Source organism: Gloeophyllum trabeum, assembly GCF_000344685.1.
Source record: "Gloeophyllum trabeum ATCC 11539 unplaced genomic scaffold GLOTRscaffold_00012, whole genome shotgun sequence".
In the NCBI taxonomy this organism is placed as follows: Eukaryota; Fungi; Basidiomycota; class Agaricomycetes; order Gloeophyllales; family Gloeophyllaceae; genus Gloeophyllum; species Gloeophyllum trabeum.
The window spans coordinates 1,447,661-1,466,754 of NW_006920421.1; the positions used below are offsets into that span (position 1 = coordinate 1,447,661).

Below are 19,094 nucleotides of genomic sequence, written 5' to 3' on the forward strand. Positions count from 1 at the left end.
AACAGCAGTATGGATGCTTTGCAACTCTATGAAGGATTGTGGTTGGGATGGCAAACACCATTGATTTTTCTAGGGGTGTTTTGATTTATATAAACTTCCTTGCATGTACAGCTCCAGAATTTCAGGAAAAAACTCCAACAGAATTAAAATGAGAATGTGATTGTGTAAGTGTTGTGACATCGACCTCTGAGTCGAGAGCGACGTCAGCGATTGCCTGCGACGGCTCGCTGGCATCGCTGTGGCTGAGGGCACAGACATCGTCGGCACACTCCGCCACAGGGCACGCGAGTGACTGTGAGACACTCGCACTGTATATGGATAGCTTGTAGCACTGCCACCTGTGGCGCAGCCCATCGTGGGACGCTGCAGGACCACATATGGCAGTCGTATGGCACCGCCACCCTCAAATACCGGGGGGAGACACGAATTTCCGGGGGAAAACACAAACATTCCGGGGGTGGAATATTTGTGCACTTTGACAAGCATACATGTGCTGCTGTGTACTCGAGTCACGCGACCACCCGTGTATGAAGGTCCGACAAAAGCACTCATCGGGAGGACTGTAGGCTTCACGTCCACAAGTGCCTGTATCGTATACACGACAGCATCATCCGCACTAAGCTTCGTGCTAGAGCATTGAATTCCATCCAAGTACGTGATTAATGAAGGTACAAGTTACCTATGGCTACAAGATCATTATGTCGTGAATATATTTTTACAACCAGGCAGAATAGCAGAAGCCTCAATACGCCGCTGTCCTCATACCAGGCTGCACCATCCCAGTTGCAGGCATGGGTTGCATTCCTCCATACTGCTGCATCCCTCCGACTTGCCCCATTCCCGCTCCCTGTGCCATATTCGCAGGAGGCATAACACCCCCCGTATTCATCATCTGGCCTTGCGGATACACACCTCCCGCGCCCATCATTTGGCCTTGAGCTTGAGGGGCAACGCCTCCCATCGGCATCATCCCCCCTCTCGTCTGCATCGCGGGGTTCATAGCCATCTGTGGCTGTCCGCCGTACCCAGCGGCGACTGGAGCGCCGCCGACGTTCCCCATTCCCCCTCCGGTAGCCGCTAACCCTCCTCCCTGAGCAGCTGCCATGCCAGTCTGCGCCCCTGCCGCGGCTTTACCCGCTTGTCCGGATCCGTTTGGTACGGCACCACTGGTCGCGAGTGCTGGTTTGGAGTTCTTGCCGAACCGACATGTCAAGAGGGACACGATTCCTTCAATTATCGCAAGAATTAACTATGTACCGGGGGAAGGTGAGTACGGTCGAGTCAAGCACGTCGCGCGACTGTGACAGACAAACCGTATAGAGTGTATTGACGATCGTCGTGATGACAGTGACGATCCCCTGGGCGAGGGACCCGAGGAACATACCAACAGCGGAGAATACAGCGCCCTGGACGCCTCTCAAGTCAGTGTCTGTGCCTCCAGATCATCTATGAACTCATTCACCATGATCGAGGGTGACCAGCCCAAAAGCGAAGCCTATAAGTAAGGTAGCTATCCACCTGAATATAAAGGCCGTCAAGACGCGAGATCATTATGACGTGTCGGATTGCGTCGCTATAAATTTGTGCATCAGTGCGCCGACCGTCACACGCGTTTATGCCATACACAGGCAATTATAGGGCATTCCTGTCACCGGGACGCCATCTTCAATGCCGAGCTGACGGGAGACCGCGTCAAAGAATCCACTGGTGAGAGCGATGCTGTGGAACTCCATCTACCGGAGACGCGGTCTATCGGCGTAATGAAGCGCGTGACGTCACGCGTCGCCCCGGCGCTGGCGAAATACGCGACTTCGATCACGATGAGCAGCTGGATGTCGTTCCCTCCGTAAACCTCGCGTAGCTGAGGACTTCCACGGCGAGAATAGAGTGAACGGGGAAAGGCAAGACAGCACATAGCTCAACACTACGAATCGCCATATGGATCTCCACGGCTTAGAATTGGGGACTGGGCGGCGCGTCCGACCTTAGCCACCATATCTCAAAATAATTCGAGAGATGGTCGCTAGCGTCAGGAGCGTCACTTTTTGAAAGCCTTGGTACCAATGGTTATTGACGTCGAGCGATATCTGGACAATAACAAAATTCAGCCACAGTCCACACATGGAATTGATGCATCATTTTCCTAACCGAGAGCATCAGTGACTAGAAACACTTCATGCACACTCACAAACCGCTGCCAGGTGGGCCGTTTTTCAGACGCGGCAGGCCTTTGACTTGCCGTCAGCCTTACCGAATGAAGTTCCTTTTATACCTACTGTGTGTTCCCGTAAGTTGCTTCCACTAAAATTCCGCCTGCACAAAGCTGCAAGCCTCATCTCATTGTCGATGGCTAATCCACAGGTTCCAACTTCCATGCGACGCTGCGTCGACCCGAGCCAGGCATGGAAGATGCTCGGAGACATTTACCCCTGTGCCTCGCAGCACGGCGGCCTTTTTGTGATAGGCTAAGGTGGGCATATGGTGGCTTGCCGCCACGGACATATGTATATGGGATAGTGTCGCTGCGTCTGCCGACCACTCAGACATTCTATTCATTTATAGGCTCGCATTTGCCGTTAATTCTGAAGAAAAAACGATGATCGTATGGATGCTTCAAACTCGTCATTTATCGTGATTGCCTATCCGATGGCAATGCTTTGCCAGCGACTCACACAGGATTACGTATTGATCATGGAAAGGGGTTCCGAGCTCCCTCGCGGACGTGCGTACTACCCAGTCTCTCTGAAATACTAGGCAGCAGTGTGACGCTTGCCCGCCATTGACTCCTAGAAAACCTTTGTCGGCGTACGCAGTGAGCGGGTTCGTCCGACTTGGTTGTCCCTGCGGACAAAGTGGCAGCGCAGAGTCTTGGGCCTCTTAGCCCCGATGGACTGAATCACCAAGGCTCGACAAGACCGGCAACCTACCGGCAACTTACGCCAGAGGTGATGCTGCAAGCCTTCAGGTTAGAGCCTTGGGGGTGTTCTTGATGGAACGCAGTCTAATTCGAATTCAGTGATGGGCGTGGCCGCCGAGTCACCATTATACTCTCAGGATCAAGCTCATCTCTTGAGTTCTATAGCGCAAATCGTCTGGTTCTGGCACTGCTCTCTTGTTACATAACTGTATATGTGATTGTTTGCTGGATCTTCTCGAACCTCGAGACTCAACGGCCTTCTGCGGATTTCCAAGATGCCAGAGGCACAACGTTCACGAGCTAGATACGTTGGGAGAGTCTCAGAGATCAGCAGGAATGTGGTTATATCAAGTCCGCGCCGTGCGACCTCCGGTGCATGGAAACTGGAAGCACTGTCGCCCGTTGCTCCTCATCGTTTCTGGAACAACATTTACATGATCAGTCCAAAGCTTAGAATCAGTTTTATCGCCGCTCATGCTTCGTTGGCGGGCCTACTCTATGGCCTTGATACAGGTATTCACATTTGCGCCTATTCGTCGACGCCTTCTAATACATACCCGTCCACGAAGGGTCAATCGGACCAATCACTGAGATGTATCAATTCCGAGCCTCTGTAGGGACGTTGTCACCGACAATTCAGGGCTTCTACGTCGCTTCTATTCTTCTATCCGCCTCTCTATCATCCTTAGCCAGCGGTCATATTTCGGATCGTATATCTCGCAAGTTCGGTATCCTATCCGGCGCGATACTGACTCTCGTGGGTTGTACTATCTCAGCCGCTTCGCCCGACCTTGCCAGTCTCATTTGTGCCCGCCTCATCACCGGCTTAGGCGCAGGGCAGTCAATATCCGTCGTCACCGTCTATCTCTGTGAGATCGCTCCTCAAGACATCCGAGGGGCCCTCGCATGCGTCATTCAGTTGATGATCACAATTGGAATCGCCGCTGGTTACTTTGTCGCTTACGGGTCGAGGAATATTGCTGGCAGTCTGGCCTGGAGAACGCCTTTTGTCGTCGAAGCCTGCATTGCCTGTATACTCTCTGTCGGCATGGTCCTTGTCCCTTTCTCACCGAGGTGGCTTATTCAAATTGGCAGAGAGGACGATGCTAGGACTGTCCTCACTAAGTTGAGGGATGCAGACTGCATCGATGATGAAATGAAGGATATCAAGATGAGCCTGAATTTCGTGGACCAAGGCCGTCAAGCCGGGTTCAATGAGATGTTCTCTAGGCAATTCCGAAGGAGGACATTTCTAGGCATATTCCTCATGGCTTTCCAACAACTCACTGGGGTACGCATGCCCAGATTTTTCGCATCGAGCTGAGCTGACCAGACCGTCCAGATCGACGCAGTGCTATATTTCGCACCTATCTTATTTACGCAGGCGGGCTTCAGCTCCGAGCGAGCGTCTTTTCTGGCGTCAGGGATCTCGGGTATCATAAACGTCGTTTTCACAATCCCTGCTCAGATTTGGGTGGACAAGTGGGGCAGACGGCAGCCTCTCATTATAGGCGGCTTGTCCATGGTTGTTTGTTTCTTCGTCATTGGGTCCCTCTATGCCGTCCATGGAACTAGGATGGACGGACAGGTATACCTCGAGGGTCGAGGAACTCAATACGCTGTGGTGGCCCTCATCTACGTGTTCATCGCAAGCTACTCTTGGTCGTGGGCCGTAGTGAGCAATGTCATCTGGTTGCCGCATGTCACTTTGCTGACATGGAGCGAAACAGGTGGGCAAGATATATGCATGTGAAATAATCCCTACATGCCTGCGAGCAAAAGTTTGCGCTGTGGAGCAATTAGCGAATTGGATAGTGAATTTCGCTGTAGCGCTGACCGCGCCCCTGTTCTTGCGTGCTTCCCCCAGTGGACTCTACTTCTTTTTCGGATCGACCACGCTATTCACGGTGGTGGTGTGTTGCTGCTTCATGCCAGAGACGAAAGGGAGGAGTCTGGAGGAGATCGAAGGCTTGTTTGAGAAATCTGGAAGGCTTCCACAGGAGCAACGGGACATCGGCCGATAGAAAGGGGATCCGTTCCAGCCACAGGGCACTCAACGGGTAAGCGACTTTCGCTCGTAAGGAACTTGATAGTGTAGGGGGTGTTGAGCATCTGCGTCGAAACGCTACCAGCATTGGTTATAGAGGTGCGTCACTACAAAACTAAGTTGCCCGTACAGTGAATTAACAGCAGATTTCAGTAAATGTAGTATATTATATCAATGTGCAATGTCGGAACGTGTTGCAAAGGTTAGACCAAGAGACATTCAGCAATGCCACGACGAATCTGCCCCAGATCACCCCCTTCGACGCCTACCTCCTCCAGAGATTGGTCAAGACTGCCCAGAACTTCCCTCCACTGGTGCTCATCAGACGATGCTAAGCTCGGACCCTGTAAGGCTCGTGCCAATGTATCCGGTCCGTCGGAAAGGAAACTCAGCGTAGCTTCCACAACCTCGACCCTCCACCTCCTCAAGCCCATCGCCTCCAACCCGACTGGCGTCCCGATAGGACTGAGAACCTCAGCACGACGCTCCGCCTTCCTCCTGTCCCTCTCGGTCCACCCTCTGTCCGGAAGTCCGTACTTCTGCTGGAGCTCCTTGATCTGGACGGCCTCTCTGTCTCCGGGCTCGAGGTCGGCGTATTCGGGCCTTGCACACCAACCGTAGTTGTGCGTCCTGATACGAGCGTTGTGATGTCGTTCTAAGGATGAGAAGGCGGTTCGGAGCTGAGGGTCGGAAATGCAGCGTTTGTAGGCCCGAAACGCGTCGAGATACCGCTTCATCAGCGATGACGACGGCCCATCGCGAACTTGTAGCAGGGCAAGATACCTGCGGCATACGCCCCCAAGATAGTTGTCCAGAGAGTCTCGGAGGAATTGGTCGCCAGACCTCCCGTGAAGGGCGGCGCCGTCGAGGATGGATCTCGTTCCGTCGTCTTGGATGCCTACGTCCGAAACTCCTTCGACTTCCGTAACGATGCTGTACACGCTAGCGTAAACCTGAGCGGATTCTAGAAGGGTGATCTCGCCCGGAGCGTCGGGAGAATCGGGAGGGAAAAAGAACTTGTCGAGGACAGGCACGATGAGGTGCTGCCATTGATACGCCCAACCTCCCATGGCGAGGGAGGAAGAGGAAGGTGGAATGTGGGACCTTCATTCTCAAAGCCTGGGTAAAGTCATTTTATGAGGGCAGGGAGCGGACTCGCGGTCGCAACGCCCGTTGTGGCTGTGAGTAGATGTCGGTGCTTCTTCATGAGCACGGCAGGGCTGAAGTGGCTTGGCTAAAGCGAAAGGCACGATTCGGTCCCTGGTATAATGGCGGCCTCTGAGCGACTTCAGTGCGTGTTACTGCTTTCCATCCAAGGTCATCGATCATCCACTGCAATATCAAACGTACTTCACAAGCTCTGCAACTGTCCATTGCTTGCAGCGCTGGGAGTGTAATCAGGAGGCCATGCTTACTGATCGTCGACGGGTAACGTTATAGCGACGGCCATCTAATTGCTTAATGCTTCCAGATGCAAGCCAATCTTGGGATCGACGTTTGAGGTCAGCGGGGATCTAGGGGTAGCGAATCTGGTACCTGCATATTGAAAGTGGACTTGCGGAATCTCGCCAAACCTCGAGGAATGACAGCATCAATTATTGTTTCCAGTCCTCTTTGACCCCTCCTACTCTCTTCGGAACAGTCGCCAGCATCATCCCATGTAGCTGGGGGCAATCGATCTGAAGGACATCTAGGGTCGCAAACCTGGCATTTGCCTCGAAGTCCCACGTCAGGCGTTGTGGTGGGCGCGACCATGTCGCATAGCGAAACCCATGATGGTAGCACCTGGAAGAGGAGTGAGCGGAGGGTATCTATATTTTATCTAATATATGGGGGACATTGACATAGACGAGTGCATGAGCCCTAATACTTAGTCATGAAGTTCTTAGAGAGCTGGTACACATGGCACATGACCTAGGAATTCTTCGCAAAACTATGTTGCAAGTACTGCATAGAACGCCGCCAAGTTTGCATACTTCTACGCAGAGGACATGGGCTTGCATGGAATCAAATGCCCAACCCGGGCTCCTCGGCGGGTGGGACGGACTATGTAATAGAGAAGACCCGACCAGGACGGCGGTTTCGGCGAAGCTGGGCTGTTGCAATATTCTGAAGGCAGAACGGGGGCCCGCAAGAGTCCACATCAGAATGTGAGCGTCGAAGCGATGAACTGCGGTGGCGGAGGTGGTGGGCCCTTGTGTCGATCATGCCACGCGCGTGAGATCATGGAGGGGTGCGCCAAGAACCAGAGTGATGCACGAGCGCCAGTGGGTGAAGTCACAAGAGGAAAAGCTGGTACATACGTACCTACATGGTACTATGCTTAAGCTTACCTTGCTGGAGCAGCGTGGCTGACATTCCCCTTTATCCCAACTTCGGTTTGTCCAGAAACTGTAACCTGTGTAAATGCTGACTCGGACCAGGTACAAGTACTACTCAGATGGACTGGCGGATGGAAGAGTACCAAGCTAAATCACAATATATACTCGCTGCTGTCAATGATAACAATGTGATTCAGTAGGGGTCTCGAGCACAGCGTCATGCAGTCAATTACATGCGGCTCCGTCCTTGCAGTCTCTGTTCTTCCGCGCACTTCTCGAGCATCTCTATAGCTAGAGCACGATCACTATCGATCGTAGTACGCCATGTCCACTCCTGCAGTTCCTGCACATGGTTACCTAACCGGCGTAAGGCATCCAAATCCGCATACCACCTCCCGCCTTCAGCCTGGTGCATGACTTCTTTGTCTGAAAGCCCAGGCCAATTGAAATCATATATAAGACCAGCCTTCCTCGAGTTCCGCCAGATTCTCTGAGAGAAAGGACGACGAATATTGTCATAAATCTTGATGGCTTCAGGTAATGTCTTTCGAGTACATGCAGGGTGTTGGAGCAAAGAGGATAGGATGTACGCATCCTGTACCAAGTGAGGTTGATTAAGACGGTATTCCGCGCATCCTGCGTACCTCTATAGCTTGTCCCGCGCCGCTGCCCTGATGTGGAGTCATTGCATGGGCCTGGTAGCCAGCTCCTACGTCAGAATTGGTTTGATTTTCAGAAGTATACGCACCGCATCACCCACGAGCGCTACTCTTCCAGAATCGGAGATATGAGAATCCAGAGGTCTCACGGACTGTACCGCCCATCTCGAGGGTTTCTCGATACACTACCGTGCAACGTCAGATAACAATATGGAAGAGCCGAAGGGCACTCTGACACGCAATAGATCTTGCGCCGGCTGCTCAAAGTCTTCGAACGCCGACAATAGTTCTTCTTGAGTGACATTCGTTACGGCAGGACCTTCATACTGGGTTCCTTCCTGATCTGGGCGCGAAAAAAATGCAACTACATTGATCAGCTTGCCCCGAGATATTGGGAATACGACGAGATGCTATTTCGGTCCGCTGGTAAGATGAATGGCCCTCTGGAGGAACCAAGATACTACCTTGTTCTTGCCGAGGTACTGCGAAAGAAGCAAGTGTGGGGGTAATCCGGTTATCGGGTGTGTAAAGTCACTTACAAGCATCGGGCAAGTGTGAGACGCGAGTGCGATTTTAGGAGCTTTATCTTTCAGCATTTCAATGGGAATGAGGCCTCGATAAGCAACAGTGCCACTCCACATAGGTGTGATCTGTTCTGCGAGACGGGTCGCCCTTTCGCGATCACCTAGGGCGATGGCGCTGTCCACTTTCTTCTGCCACACTGCTGCTCTCACAGCAGACTTTATGCCATCAGCACCAAATACGACGTCGCAAGTGGCAGTTGATCTGTCCGTGAAATGCAACAGGATCGAATCTTCCTTATTTGAAGGTTCATCAAGAGAAGCGAGCCGCTTCGAGAAGTGTGTTGCGCATGAGGGTGGTATATTCTTCATAATAGCTTGTTGGAAGTCGGCCCGGTGGAACAGAAACGTGTGGCCTATCAAGGCAAAAGGGTGGGCAGGAATATTAGCGAGCAACTGCTGTGTCTCTAACTGAGATATACCTTGCCCGTGTACATCATAGAAGTAAAGCCCTTCGTCCTGATCCGATTTGCGTAATTTGAGAAGCGACGTCTCTGGGGTACAGCTATTAAAGCTTGGTTCATTCAAGACACGTAAGGCCAGAGTTCCCCACCGGTCTCGTCGTTTATTTCTCCTTGGACACTAGACACGGCGGCAAGATCGCGATCCAATCCCAGTGCACGCATAATCTTCCACACTCGAGGGAACATCCCAATGCCTGCGCCAATCTCAGAGAACTGGTGAGCAGCTTCATAGATGTGGACTTCTATGTCGGGAGACTTCGACAGGGCAACTGCCAGCACGAGCCCGGCTATGCCTCCGCCTCTATTGTACAACGGCGGTGAAGGATACGTTATCGGAATCGATACTTTGATAAGACTACAAGACGTACACGATCGCAACGCGAAACTTAGGGCTCATTCTGAGAGAAATCCGCGAGCGCAAGGTCGCTCAAGTCAACGTGTTCGACTGTCGAAACTAAAGTAGACATATCTCATGCCTTCGACCAGCTGACCCACGGGCGGATGAAGGACACAGTATCATAATTAGACACCAAGTCCGGCAGGATCCTGGGAAGTCTGTCTTGTCAGAGTGAGCATGGATTAGCTTGAAATAGCATTCCGATATCAAGGAGATGTCAGCAAGCGTTCCAATACTAGACGAAATACTCAAGAACGAGTCAGCATGGATCAGGGCAGCTCTGAGAGCTGAGTAGGAAGAGCCCTTCCTAATCCGAGTCGGACAGAAGTCAAAGGACAGCGGGGCGCGAAGTACGCCGGGAAATGCCGGTGGCAGTGGTGCTGTTTGGCTAATGTGGCGGTGGCGGGAGTGAGCTAGCCACATTGCTGCCACAAGATTTAAGCTTGAGGCTTCAGGTGCTTTTATCGCAAGGCTCCACGATTCATGCATTAGGTCGAGAGAATGAACTCATACCCAATCTCATCTAATCATTGAGGGCATAGTAACCTGGTGATTGTACGCTGACCTGACAACATATTGCACGTCTGTATCTATCAATTCGTTCCCAGTACCCCAGAGCCTTGGCTGAAAATAGAGCGACAGCCTGGCAGGACTGTTTTCAGGGAGCAGATCGTATCTCCGTCATTCTGGCGAACCCAACCTCTCTTCACTTCAACTCCGCGATATGAGTGAGACGGAGGCGAGAACACGTTGACGAACCTCATGTGGCTGAGCAACCATTGTAGGCGCACCGCTGTTTCTCCACAAAAATACCAGAGGTACTATGAGATTTGCCGCCATCCCAGGATAGATGACTCAATGGGTAGACGACGGTAATGCGGCCGGTTGAACGACTGGCTGACACAGGATCAGCAGGCGAGAGCAGAACTGCAAGACAACTAGCAGATCGATCTTGCTGAGCAAAGCAGGCGGTGGAGGATGTCAAAGCGAACGGAGGAGCACGTCAGATTCGCGTATTTCCCGCGCCGCGTAGCTGGCAGAAAACGTTACCTTAGGAGACTTGCTTTCACCGTAGCCCAGAAACTTAATTCGGAGAGCGGAAGCCATGTCTTGAGCTGCTGTCCTCGGAAGAAAAGACCACCGTAGCCTGTGAAGACTAGGAGTACGAGAGGGAGGCGCATGACTCACAGCTCATCAATCCTACCAAGGAGGGCTTAGGCTGACCAGCTCGAATTACAGGAACTCACACCGACGTGTTTGGCCGTGTCAACAAAACGTACTTGTCGTGCAGGAGTGGCCGTTGGGTGGAGATCCGGTGGACGAGTTGATGTAGTGCAGCCAGCCAGCCCGCTGCTCGCGCAACCGGCGTGATCGTTGGTTCACCTTTCGGTAGCGCGAATGCAGCTTGGCCGGGATGAGTAGGAGGCCCAGTATTCGAGAGATTCAACGGACAGCCGCTTTGTGGTGGTCTTGACCATAAATCGTCATGTAAAGCTTGGTATAGAACGTGAAGAAGCTGGGACAACCTGCGTGAGGGCTAGCGCCGTCGTCTGCCCCAGCATCCACTGAACGCTCGGACCTTGGGCCTACGGCTCCTTCAGGACGTACAAACGTGCCTCGACTTGACAGCGGCATTCGACAGCTCGTCCAGAGACGGCTGTAGTCATCGGGCGAAGCGAAAAGCGAGGGGTCGGCGCGCCACATATAGTGGGATAAACATGGTGCGGGCAACCATGGGGCCAGCAATTTGATCTTATCCTGGAGCTGTGAAGAAAGCAAAGGTGACATCGGGCGCGGTGGGTGGGGTATATGCGAGAGTCTTGGCTCCCGAAAGCCACTTGCAGAATCTGACAACGTCAGGAGTATACATTATGCACCTCTCGAAGGCGTGAATGACGATTGCTAGGAGGTGTGTGCCATGGGTGTATGTCAGAGGAACCGCGCAGGCACGTACTACGAAGAGCAGGGCGTTGAGCCAGTATCTTCAATCCTGAGTATCACGAGATATTGTGAGTGGCAATATTAATCGGATGCACTCAGGCTGTCGAGTCGGCGGAATGTAGGAGGAACGGAGAACCACGACCCGTTCGAAGATGAACAAGATGAACAGAACTCTATAACGAAGCGCAAAGCCATATGCCGTGCGACCTAGAGATGCAGAGGTATGGCTATCCGGTTTGTTCAGCCTTGCGATCTCAACTTTTTGACTTTGCAGATGCATAACGAAGGACACCACCGACTGTCGAGATGAAATGTGAAAGAATTGGGAAGCAGGGCAGCAGTTAGGGCAGCGTCAATGCTCACCGGCGTAAGTCTAATCCGGATTTAGATATCTCTCCCGATCTAATAGTAGGTGTGCCTGGCCTCGGGGCCGGATATCTATGACAGCCTGTAAGTGGTCTTTGTATTCCGAAGGGAGGTACCATCTCGAATGGAAGAAGTTGGACGTCAAGTGCTGCTTAGGTTCTGCCATTGAACCTTTGCTATGAGAAGTCATATCCACGGCGACGCCACAGGAAAGAGACAGAGTATCTAGAGTCTGTGTTCAGTTGCATGAGTGTCGCAGTACAAAATTCTGGAAGAAGGAGGCGGAGGTCCACGCTTCTGCTGTGCCGGGCGGAGCCCAAGGAGGAGGCGCGCCCTGCGGGAAAGCATATGAAGACGTCGAGCGCTGTCGAGCGGAGAGCAGAGCCGTGGTGCTTGCCGCGTACCAAGAAAGAAACGTTCTCAGAGTGGCGGCACGTTCGACGAAAGACGCGTGCTGATTGGCTGACCCCGCGAACGTGCAAGGTACGCAAGCAGCCACTGCAGGCTCTGCGCCCGAGATACACCACAATCTGGGCGCGCAAGGCCTCCCGACATGTTTTTATGAAAATCTTCTTGATCTCTTTAAACGCCGGCCGACGCTATATCTCGGGGATATATAAGATGCTGCTTGGCAAGGTGCCATAGCTAGTCAAGCGCTCACCTCCCTTCCCCCCCCTTTCCCCTCAATAGCTGCCATTCGTTCTTTCCATGGCTGCTTATCGTAACCAGGAGAAGCTGTCGCAAAGCGACTCTGATCCGCAGCTTTCTGTTGGCCACGACGCCTATGCTCTTGATGAGCGTCGCAGGGCTGCATTGGCTGAGGTCGATAATGCTAAATTCTCGTAAGTCCTCACAATACCCTCCTCTAGCATTCACGTTAAAAACTTGTTATACAGGTGGTTCCATGTCAAAGTCGCCATGGTCGCCGGTGTCGGTTTCTTCACCGATGCGTACGATATCTTTGCTATCAATATCGCCTCGACAATGTTGGGCTATGTATACGGTCACAGTGCGTTGAAACCTGAACGACCTCGACCACACCTGTGCTAACGCAGCTGCTACAGAATTCAACCTCAATACCAACCAAAATCTCGGTGTCAAGGTCGCTACCCCCGTCGGTAACGTATTCGGTCAACTGATTTTCGGCTGGATGGCAGACGTCCTAGGTCGTAAACGGATGTGTGAGTCCATACTTCCCGCAAACCACTTCGCAGTCCTGATCCAATTTATGGTAACAGACGGTGTCGAGTTGATGATCATCATTGTCGCGACTTTCGGCCAGGCCATATCCGGTGACGGACATGCAGTGAGCATCATCGGCGTGATTGTCGTTTGGCGATTCCTTGTAAGTCCAACCCGGAAGCTACCTCTTGATTGTCCCAGTAATTATGGACATTAGATGGGCGTTGGGATCGGTGGAGACTACCCGCTCAGTGCGGTGATCTCATCCGAGTTCTCCTCCACGCGCACTCGGGGTCGGCTCATGACCGCCGTATTCGCCGCCCAAGGATGGGGTCAATTCTGTAGGTCATGTATTCCAGTAGCAATATCGTTTGCATTAACCAGAACCACATAGCTGCCGCCCTGGTTGCGCTCATCATCGTCGCCGCTTACAAGACATCCCTTCTCAACGATCCCTATCCCGTCCTCAACCACGTCGACTACATGTGGCGACTCCTCATCGGCCTGGGCTGTGTTCCCGCTGTCGTTGCCCTCTACTTCCGTCTTACCATCCCAGAGACACCTCGTTTCACCATGGATATCGAGCGCAACGTCATCCAGGCTGCGCAGGATGTGGAGAACGTCTTGTCGACCGGCAAGTTCTACCATGATCCCGACGCGGTCGTGCAGAAGGCGCAGACCCCCAAGGCCAGCCGACGCGACTTCGTCGCGTATTTCTCCAAGTGGGAGAACGGTAAGGTCTTGCTTGGCACTTCTTACTCCTGGTTTGCCCTCGACGTCAGTATTCCATCCGTCCATCCCCGAATTTGCCTAAAATGAGCACCTTCATAGATCGCTTTCTACGGATTGGGCCTCAACTCCTCCATCGTGCTGCAGGCTATCGGCTACGCGAGCCCTTCGCCCAAGTCAGCCCTCGACGCCTACAACGCCCTGAAGAACATCTGCGTTGGCAATCTCATCCTTTCCGTTGCTGGTTTGATCCCCGGCTACTGGGTTTCTTTCCTGTTCATCGACTCTTGGGGCCGCAAGCCCATCCAACTCATGGGCTTCGTCATGCTGACCATTATCTTCGTCATCATGGGTATGTACTGCAACTACACCGTTGCATGCGTCATTAATTAATCTCGTTCGTCGTCCTAGGCTTCGCATACGACAAGCTGACTGCCACCAGCTCTGCTCGCGGTGCCTTCGTCTTCCTGTACTGCCTTGCCAACTTCTTCCAGAACTTCGGTCCCAATACCACGACCTTTATAGTCCCGGGTGAGGCCTTCCCCACACGCTACCGCTCCACTGCGCACGGTATCTCCGCCGCGAGCGGCAAGATCGGCGCCATCATCGCGCAGGTCGGCTTCGCGCAGCTCGTCAACATTGGCGGGACGAACCGCTTCGTGCAACATATCCTGGAGATCTTCGCATTCTTCATGTTGACCGGTATCTTCTCCACGCTCCTGCTTCCTGAGACTAAGGGCCGCTCCCTCGAGGATCTATCGAACGAGGATCAGAACGGCTTCGTCCGCGGTGTTGCTGGGACGCCTAGTTTAAAGCAGCCGGCGGTGACGGTCGAGTCGCGTTGAGGTGTCTGCTATGTTTTCGCTATTTACTTGGGACGTTCTGGTGTCGTGGCGTTGGTTGGGCTTGTAGGAGTGCTTTATTTAAAGCAGAGGTGTCGATATCAAAAGTGTCATAGTTCCTAGAAGCGTATTTATAGGAGCCCTCTGTATTGTTACGACCGACGAGGATGTATTCCTGGTTACTGGATATATAGTTATAGAGGATGATGCGCGGCATCCGTAATACATGTCTGTTAGGTCTGTTATGGATTACTCACGTTCAGTAAACACTGAATAGATCGAAGGGACAGTATGAAGGCCGTGAGATGCTGTATCGTTTGGTCCTTGTCATTGGACTACGTCTGCACTCTGGCGGTCTAGTCGCAGATCGCCGAGCAAAGATACTGAGTGGAAAATCGTAGTCTTTTCAGCATCCGTAGTAAAGACGCAGTCAAGACGGAGGTTTCGTGACGCAAGTCGAGGGCCATCCAGTGGCAATATGTTGCTACCATCCATCCAGGATTCCAAGCTTCAGAGAGAACGGCGAAGTGAGTAAAGCATACATCCGACGGGTTTCGCCGATAAACATTGTTCCTGGGTGTAACTGTTGTTGATAAGATTCCGTAGCGTGATGCAGAACTCATTAGTGCCCTCAACCTGGATTCTGTTGATAGCTATTGGATTCTGTTGATAGCTATTGGATTCTGTTGATAGCTATTGGATTCTGTTGATAGCTATTCGTCCCCCACAAAGCCAGCCTTATTGCGTCAGACGGAGCCCAGCCACTTCACGGCTCAGCGAGCGTCCGTAGTGCGTTAGCGTCGTGCTGAGCGAATTCAAGGGCAGAGGTAACGACGTCCAAATCGATTGACCGCGGTTGGGTTAATCTCTGGGCGGCGTGGTGCAGGTTGAAATAAATCCTGGAAGTGGCGACCTGGCAGATCATATACGCCAGCCTATCCCGGCGGGATTAAACCTTGAATCACCCTGGTATGAATAGCGAGGACTTACGGCGTCGGCGCAGTGACTTCCTCTCTATACCTGCCTTCGAGGAGGGCAACAGCGCCCATCGCAGCTACGAGATGCGAAGTGAGGTTGAGTTTGCCGGAAGAATGGATATGTACGTACTGATCATCAGACAAAACCATATCACACCGTCGCGCCATATTATACGGGTAAAAGACATCTGCAACAGCCCCCCGCGGCAGCGCCATGCATGGAACAAGGTCCACGCCAAGCAAATGGCATCCAGGACCTATTAGACGATCTAGACAGAAAAAATGCGAATTGCTGAATGCGATTCATACCATTGGGGCGGCAAACGAGATCCAGGCCGTCGGAGGCTCTAATTGATAACAGCTCCTCAAATCAGGAAGATAAAAGACCTCAGAATTTGATTGATTGTCTCTCCATAGTACGACTATGTTTGCCACCAAAGTGGTTGTGCATACGGAAGTCTAGTAGTAATTAGCTCCAGAAACTTATGCTCATGGAATTCAGAGTAACTGGTTCGTACCATGGCGCCAAGCAGGCAAATCCTGGCCTTCCTAGAATTATGATAAAGGCACAAGATCCTACCTTAAAGAGAATTTGTTACAATGTGGACGAACTATACCAGCACACTGACTGAGCAAAAGACCTAGAAGAAGGCTGATCTGCATTAATCGGTGGCGCTCAAGGGTGAACTTTGCGTACTGTATGACAGCGCAAAAAAGCATTCTGACCATACTCGCTGCACTTGAACAAACGTCTTGCAGCTATCGACCTTCCTTCAATGGAGCACACTCAAGTGCTTTGGGCAGGACATACTATTTGAACGACAGGAATGGGAAAATGTCAGTTTTGCCTGTGTAGAGCCCGTCAGCGACAGGCGGAACATTCACTTCAGGATATCTCATCTCACTAAAGGTGACGAATAACAAGCCGAAGGGTGTTAGGTATCGATTCTGTCGGCAGTGGGTTTCTGTCAAGGAATGCTTCCAGGGATGTCGAATGCTCCCGCACCAGAAGGAATGCAAATCTCATAAGTGAGGGACCCGCCTGCCAGACATGTTGTACTTCGTCATCGAAAGTGAGTGCTTTTACGGCTCAGCCGGGGGAAACCTAAGATTTATGTCAAACAAATACCGTGATCATATATCAGGCACGCTAGACTGCGGGACACTTGAGTTCTAGGCTATTGGCTGAGGATAGACTGCCTACCTCGCGAACGATAATGTAGCGGTCGGCAAAGAGGCGAGACACCAAGGTCGATGTCTTTATCGAGAGCATATATCTTCTGGCTTACGTCGCGTTGAGACCTCGGCCCGGGCAAACAAGAAGTCTACATTTGGTTCTGTAACAGAGGCTCTAACCGAAAATCGTGACACTCACTTTCGCGTGCCCAGCCGTGTATAGTACTGGGAGACCCTGTCGGGGAATGAATACAGTCCAGCAGTGTTCCCAATGCCCTTCTTATCAAGCGGTAAAGGTAGAGGGCTGATATGATCCCCAAGCTGATACGACCGCAGGCAGGTACGGTCAAAGGACCGATGCCGGCATTTGCGGGGTGCGTCCCAGGCCCCAATCCCCGACTCCGGAGTACAGCCCGACTTACGTATGTTTTGCGATCCTTAGAAAAGGCACAGACATCGCGCTGTCGTGTTCCAAGAGGCAGGTTTTGGGAGTGCGGCGAGAGCTAACAACGGTGCTCCCGCGTACCAGTGCTCTGTGGAAGGAGTAGTGCACAGCTCATCGTGAACGGTGATAGAATATCACCGGCTCCTATTGTAATTCCGACCGCAACATCGTGAGGGAGCGTGAGGGTTGTTCGCTCTGTGGTTCCACTTGGAGTGTCTCTTGTGCTATCCTTATACATTAAGTCCTACATCCGTGCAGCATGGCAGGCTTCTTGCGGGCGAAACATGGGCAGCTGTTGAGCTCACTTTCGATAGATATGTGGCAGCGCATGCTCGTGCTGCACATCCCACCGCACAGCCGTTACCAGGGGGCATCAGCTGGAGAATTCCGTGAACCCGACTACCTCGACCGCCTCTGATCGGCGGTCATGGGGTCCTGCATATGTAATCGCCCCCTCATTGGTCAGAACAGCAATCTCGCGACAACCGCGATATTTCGCCGACCGTAGATTAGATCACGCCGCTGTGGAAATCAGACATTGGCAGCGAGAGAGCATTGGAGATCCCTCCTGCATTGCTGGTTAACTGGTTGATATGTTTGTCTCATTGGTGGAAGAGGCATGCATGGACATCACCCACGAGAGGACCCAAGGCTGACGGAAAGAGCATGAGATATCAGATACGGATGTGTGACGGTTAAGGCCGTCACAGCCACTTCCTATGTTTTAACGGACTATTTCCTATTTTGTCTTATGTTTATCTTAACGGTCACTCCTAGATAGACAACGGACTCTGGCTCTAGAACGCAGTGCAAGCATGTATTCGGCCGACGGCCCTCGCGGATGACATCGTATCTACCCTGTACCTTTCGGCTTCCGTTTCCGGTATCTGACAGTTAGGAGTAGTCGAACGGTCACTTATACCGGTAGCTCCCTGTACTCTCCCCTTTTCCCCGTCGAATCAATGCCAGTACGGTCTCAGCGTCTACTCGTCTCCCGTTCTACGCCTGTGCTTCGGTTTCGGTCGCCTTGACCGTTACAGGATGCATGTGAAGAGATAGTTGAGAGTTTACAGAGGAACAGTAACACACTCTATTACAACAGATGCCCGAGCAAAGAAAGTAAAGCACTGCATCATTCATTACTGTCTGTATTCTTTTTTCTGTGTTCTAGGAGCATTGAAAACAGCCTGGTTTATCTAATCCAAGGTCACTGCGAGAGCACCTCCTGACCAATGAGAGGTGATTATGCAAGCGGGAGTCCATACACGACTACCTTGGTCACACCGTGACAATCACGTGTTTTGCCTATATATGGCAGGTCAGTGTAAGGAAATCGAGGAGATCATCGATAGAAATCACCACTGTCGAGCTTATTATAATCTCCATGGGTCGAGATCCTCAAATGTTTTTTATAGGAACTATTTGTATGTACTGTATCTTTGATTCCTATAAAAAACATCTGTGGTTTTCTACCTGTGCCCAAAGTTATAAGACCGACTTCGTGCTTTCCCCGCCAAGTGTGACAAAAATAGTCACGTGATAGTAGTCGTACATGAGCTGGCCCTATCTTAGTCGGGTTCACGGAATTCTCCAGGCGATGCCCCTTGGCCGTTACAGTGGGGACGGGCAGCGCCTGCCAAAGGGCATTGTTGGCACTTGTTTTGGTCCATGGACGTCCATGACATGGCAGACGTCTTGCCGGTCGTGGGAATGGAACTGCCGAGCACGATGAGTCCTTACCGAAGCAGCACGCGAGAAGCCAACTTGCAAGTGCATCTCCTCCCTCAATTTTGATCTTAAAAATAAGATAAAAGCTACAATAGATAGATAGAGGTGCATAGTATAGTTCTCCAAGAGCAAAATTTTAATAACTGATTGTTGTGAGCAGTAATACTGTGAACTCGTGACCGACGCGTCTAGAGAACCAAACTGCGATGCGTTGAACGCGTGCCGCTGTCCTGACCCTCGTCTTCTTGTCTCCTTATCTCTTGGACTGGAATCCTACCTTCCCATTTTATCATTGCTCGCTTATTGTGGTACTTCAGGGCCA

General features: G+C 51.9%; 5 protein-coding genes across 5 annotated transcripts; 2 read left to right on the forward strand and 3 right to left on the reverse strand.

The window, feature by feature from the left end:
• Positions 1-636: 636 nt before the first annotated feature.
• On the reverse strand, positions 637-1,476 carry GLOTRDRAFT_122731 (uncharacterized protein). The gene is made up of 3 exons (XM_007870897.1): positions 1,463-1,476; positions 1,314-1,406; positions 637-1,249 (listed from the first exon to the last, which is right to left on the reverse strand). The coding sequence occupies exons 1-3, from the start codon at positions 1,463-1,465 to the stop codon at positions 743-745; spliced, it is 603 nt and encodes a 200-aa protein (XP_007869088.1). The 5' UTR covers positions 1,466-1,476; the 3' UTR covers positions 637-742.
• Positions 1,477-3,351: 1,875 nt separating this feature from the next.
• On the forward strand, positions 3,352-6,482 carry GLOTRDRAFT_117521 (general substrate transporter; the record flags this gene model as incomplete). Its single annotated transcript, XM_007870898.1, has 6 exons — positions 3,352-3,430; positions 3,487-4,208; positions 4,260-4,592; positions 4,648-4,707; positions 5,645-5,664; positions 6,467-6,482. 6 exons carry the CDS (start codon positions 3,352-3,354, stop codon positions 6,480-6,482), a joined length of 1,230 nt encoding a protein of 409 aa, XP_007869089.1.
• Positions 6,483-7,425: 943 nt separating this feature from the next.
• GLOTRDRAFT_140449 (FAD/NAD P-binding domain-containing protein) lies at positions 7,426-9,386 on the reverse strand (the record flags this gene model as incomplete). Its single annotated transcript, XM_007870899.1, has 9 exons — positions 7,426-7,880; positions 7,930-7,980; positions 8,034-8,129; positions 8,181-8,354; positions 8,409-8,426; positions 8,484-8,881; positions 8,948-9,019; positions 9,079-9,290; positions 9,358-9,386. The coding sequence occupies 9 exons, from the start codon at positions 9,384-9,386 to the stop codon at positions 7,515-7,517; spliced, it is 1,416 nt and encodes a 471-aa protein (XP_007869090.1). The 3' UTR covers positions 7,426-7,514.
• Positions 9,387-12,340: 2,954 nt separating this feature from the next.
• Positions 12,341-14,747, forward strand: GLOTRDRAFT_80061 (phosphate transporter). The gene is made up of 8 exons (XM_007870900.1): positions 12,341-12,535; positions 12,590-12,702; positions 12,758-12,874; positions 12,932-13,038; positions 13,093-13,216; positions 13,270-13,652; positions 13,707-13,956; positions 14,016-14,747. The coding sequence occupies exons 1-8, from the start codon at positions 12,402-12,404 to the stop codon at positions 14,447-14,449; spliced, it is 1,662 nt and encodes a 553-aa protein (XP_007869091.1). The 5' UTR covers positions 12,341-12,401; the 3' UTR covers positions 14,450-14,747.
• A 465-nt stretch (positions 14,748-15,212) lies between these two features.
• GLOTRDRAFT_132083 (uncharacterized protein) lies at positions 15,213-15,560 on the reverse strand (the record flags this gene model as incomplete). The annotated part of the gene is made up of 3 exons (XM_007870901.1): positions 15,213-15,381; positions 15,437-15,500; positions 15,554-15,560. 3 exons carry the CDS (start codon positions 15,558-15,560, stop codon positions 15,213-15,215), a joined length of 240 nt encoding a protein of 79 aa, XP_007869092.1.
• Positions 15,561-19,094: the final 3,534 nt, after the last annotated feature.

Coding starts and splice junctions, on each gene's coding strand:
- GLOTRDRAFT_122731 (XM_007870897.1), bottom strand. Junction 1,250..1,313: donor TCGTCAATACACTCTATACG/GTTTGTCTGTCA, acceptor CCCGGTACATAG/TTAATTCTTGCGATAATTGA.
- GLOTRDRAFT_80061 (XM_007870900.1), top strand. CDS start 12,402: ATGGCTGCTTATCGTAACCAGGAGAAGCTGTCGCAAAGCGACTCTGAT. Junction 13,217..13,269: donor CCAAGGATGGGGTCAATTCT/GTAGGTCATGTA, acceptor AGAACCACATAG/CTGCCGCCCTGGTTGCGCTC. Junction 13,653..13,706: donor ACTCCTGGTTTGCCCTCGAC/GTCAGTATTCCA, acceptor GCACCTTCATAG/ATCGCTTTCTACGGATTGGG.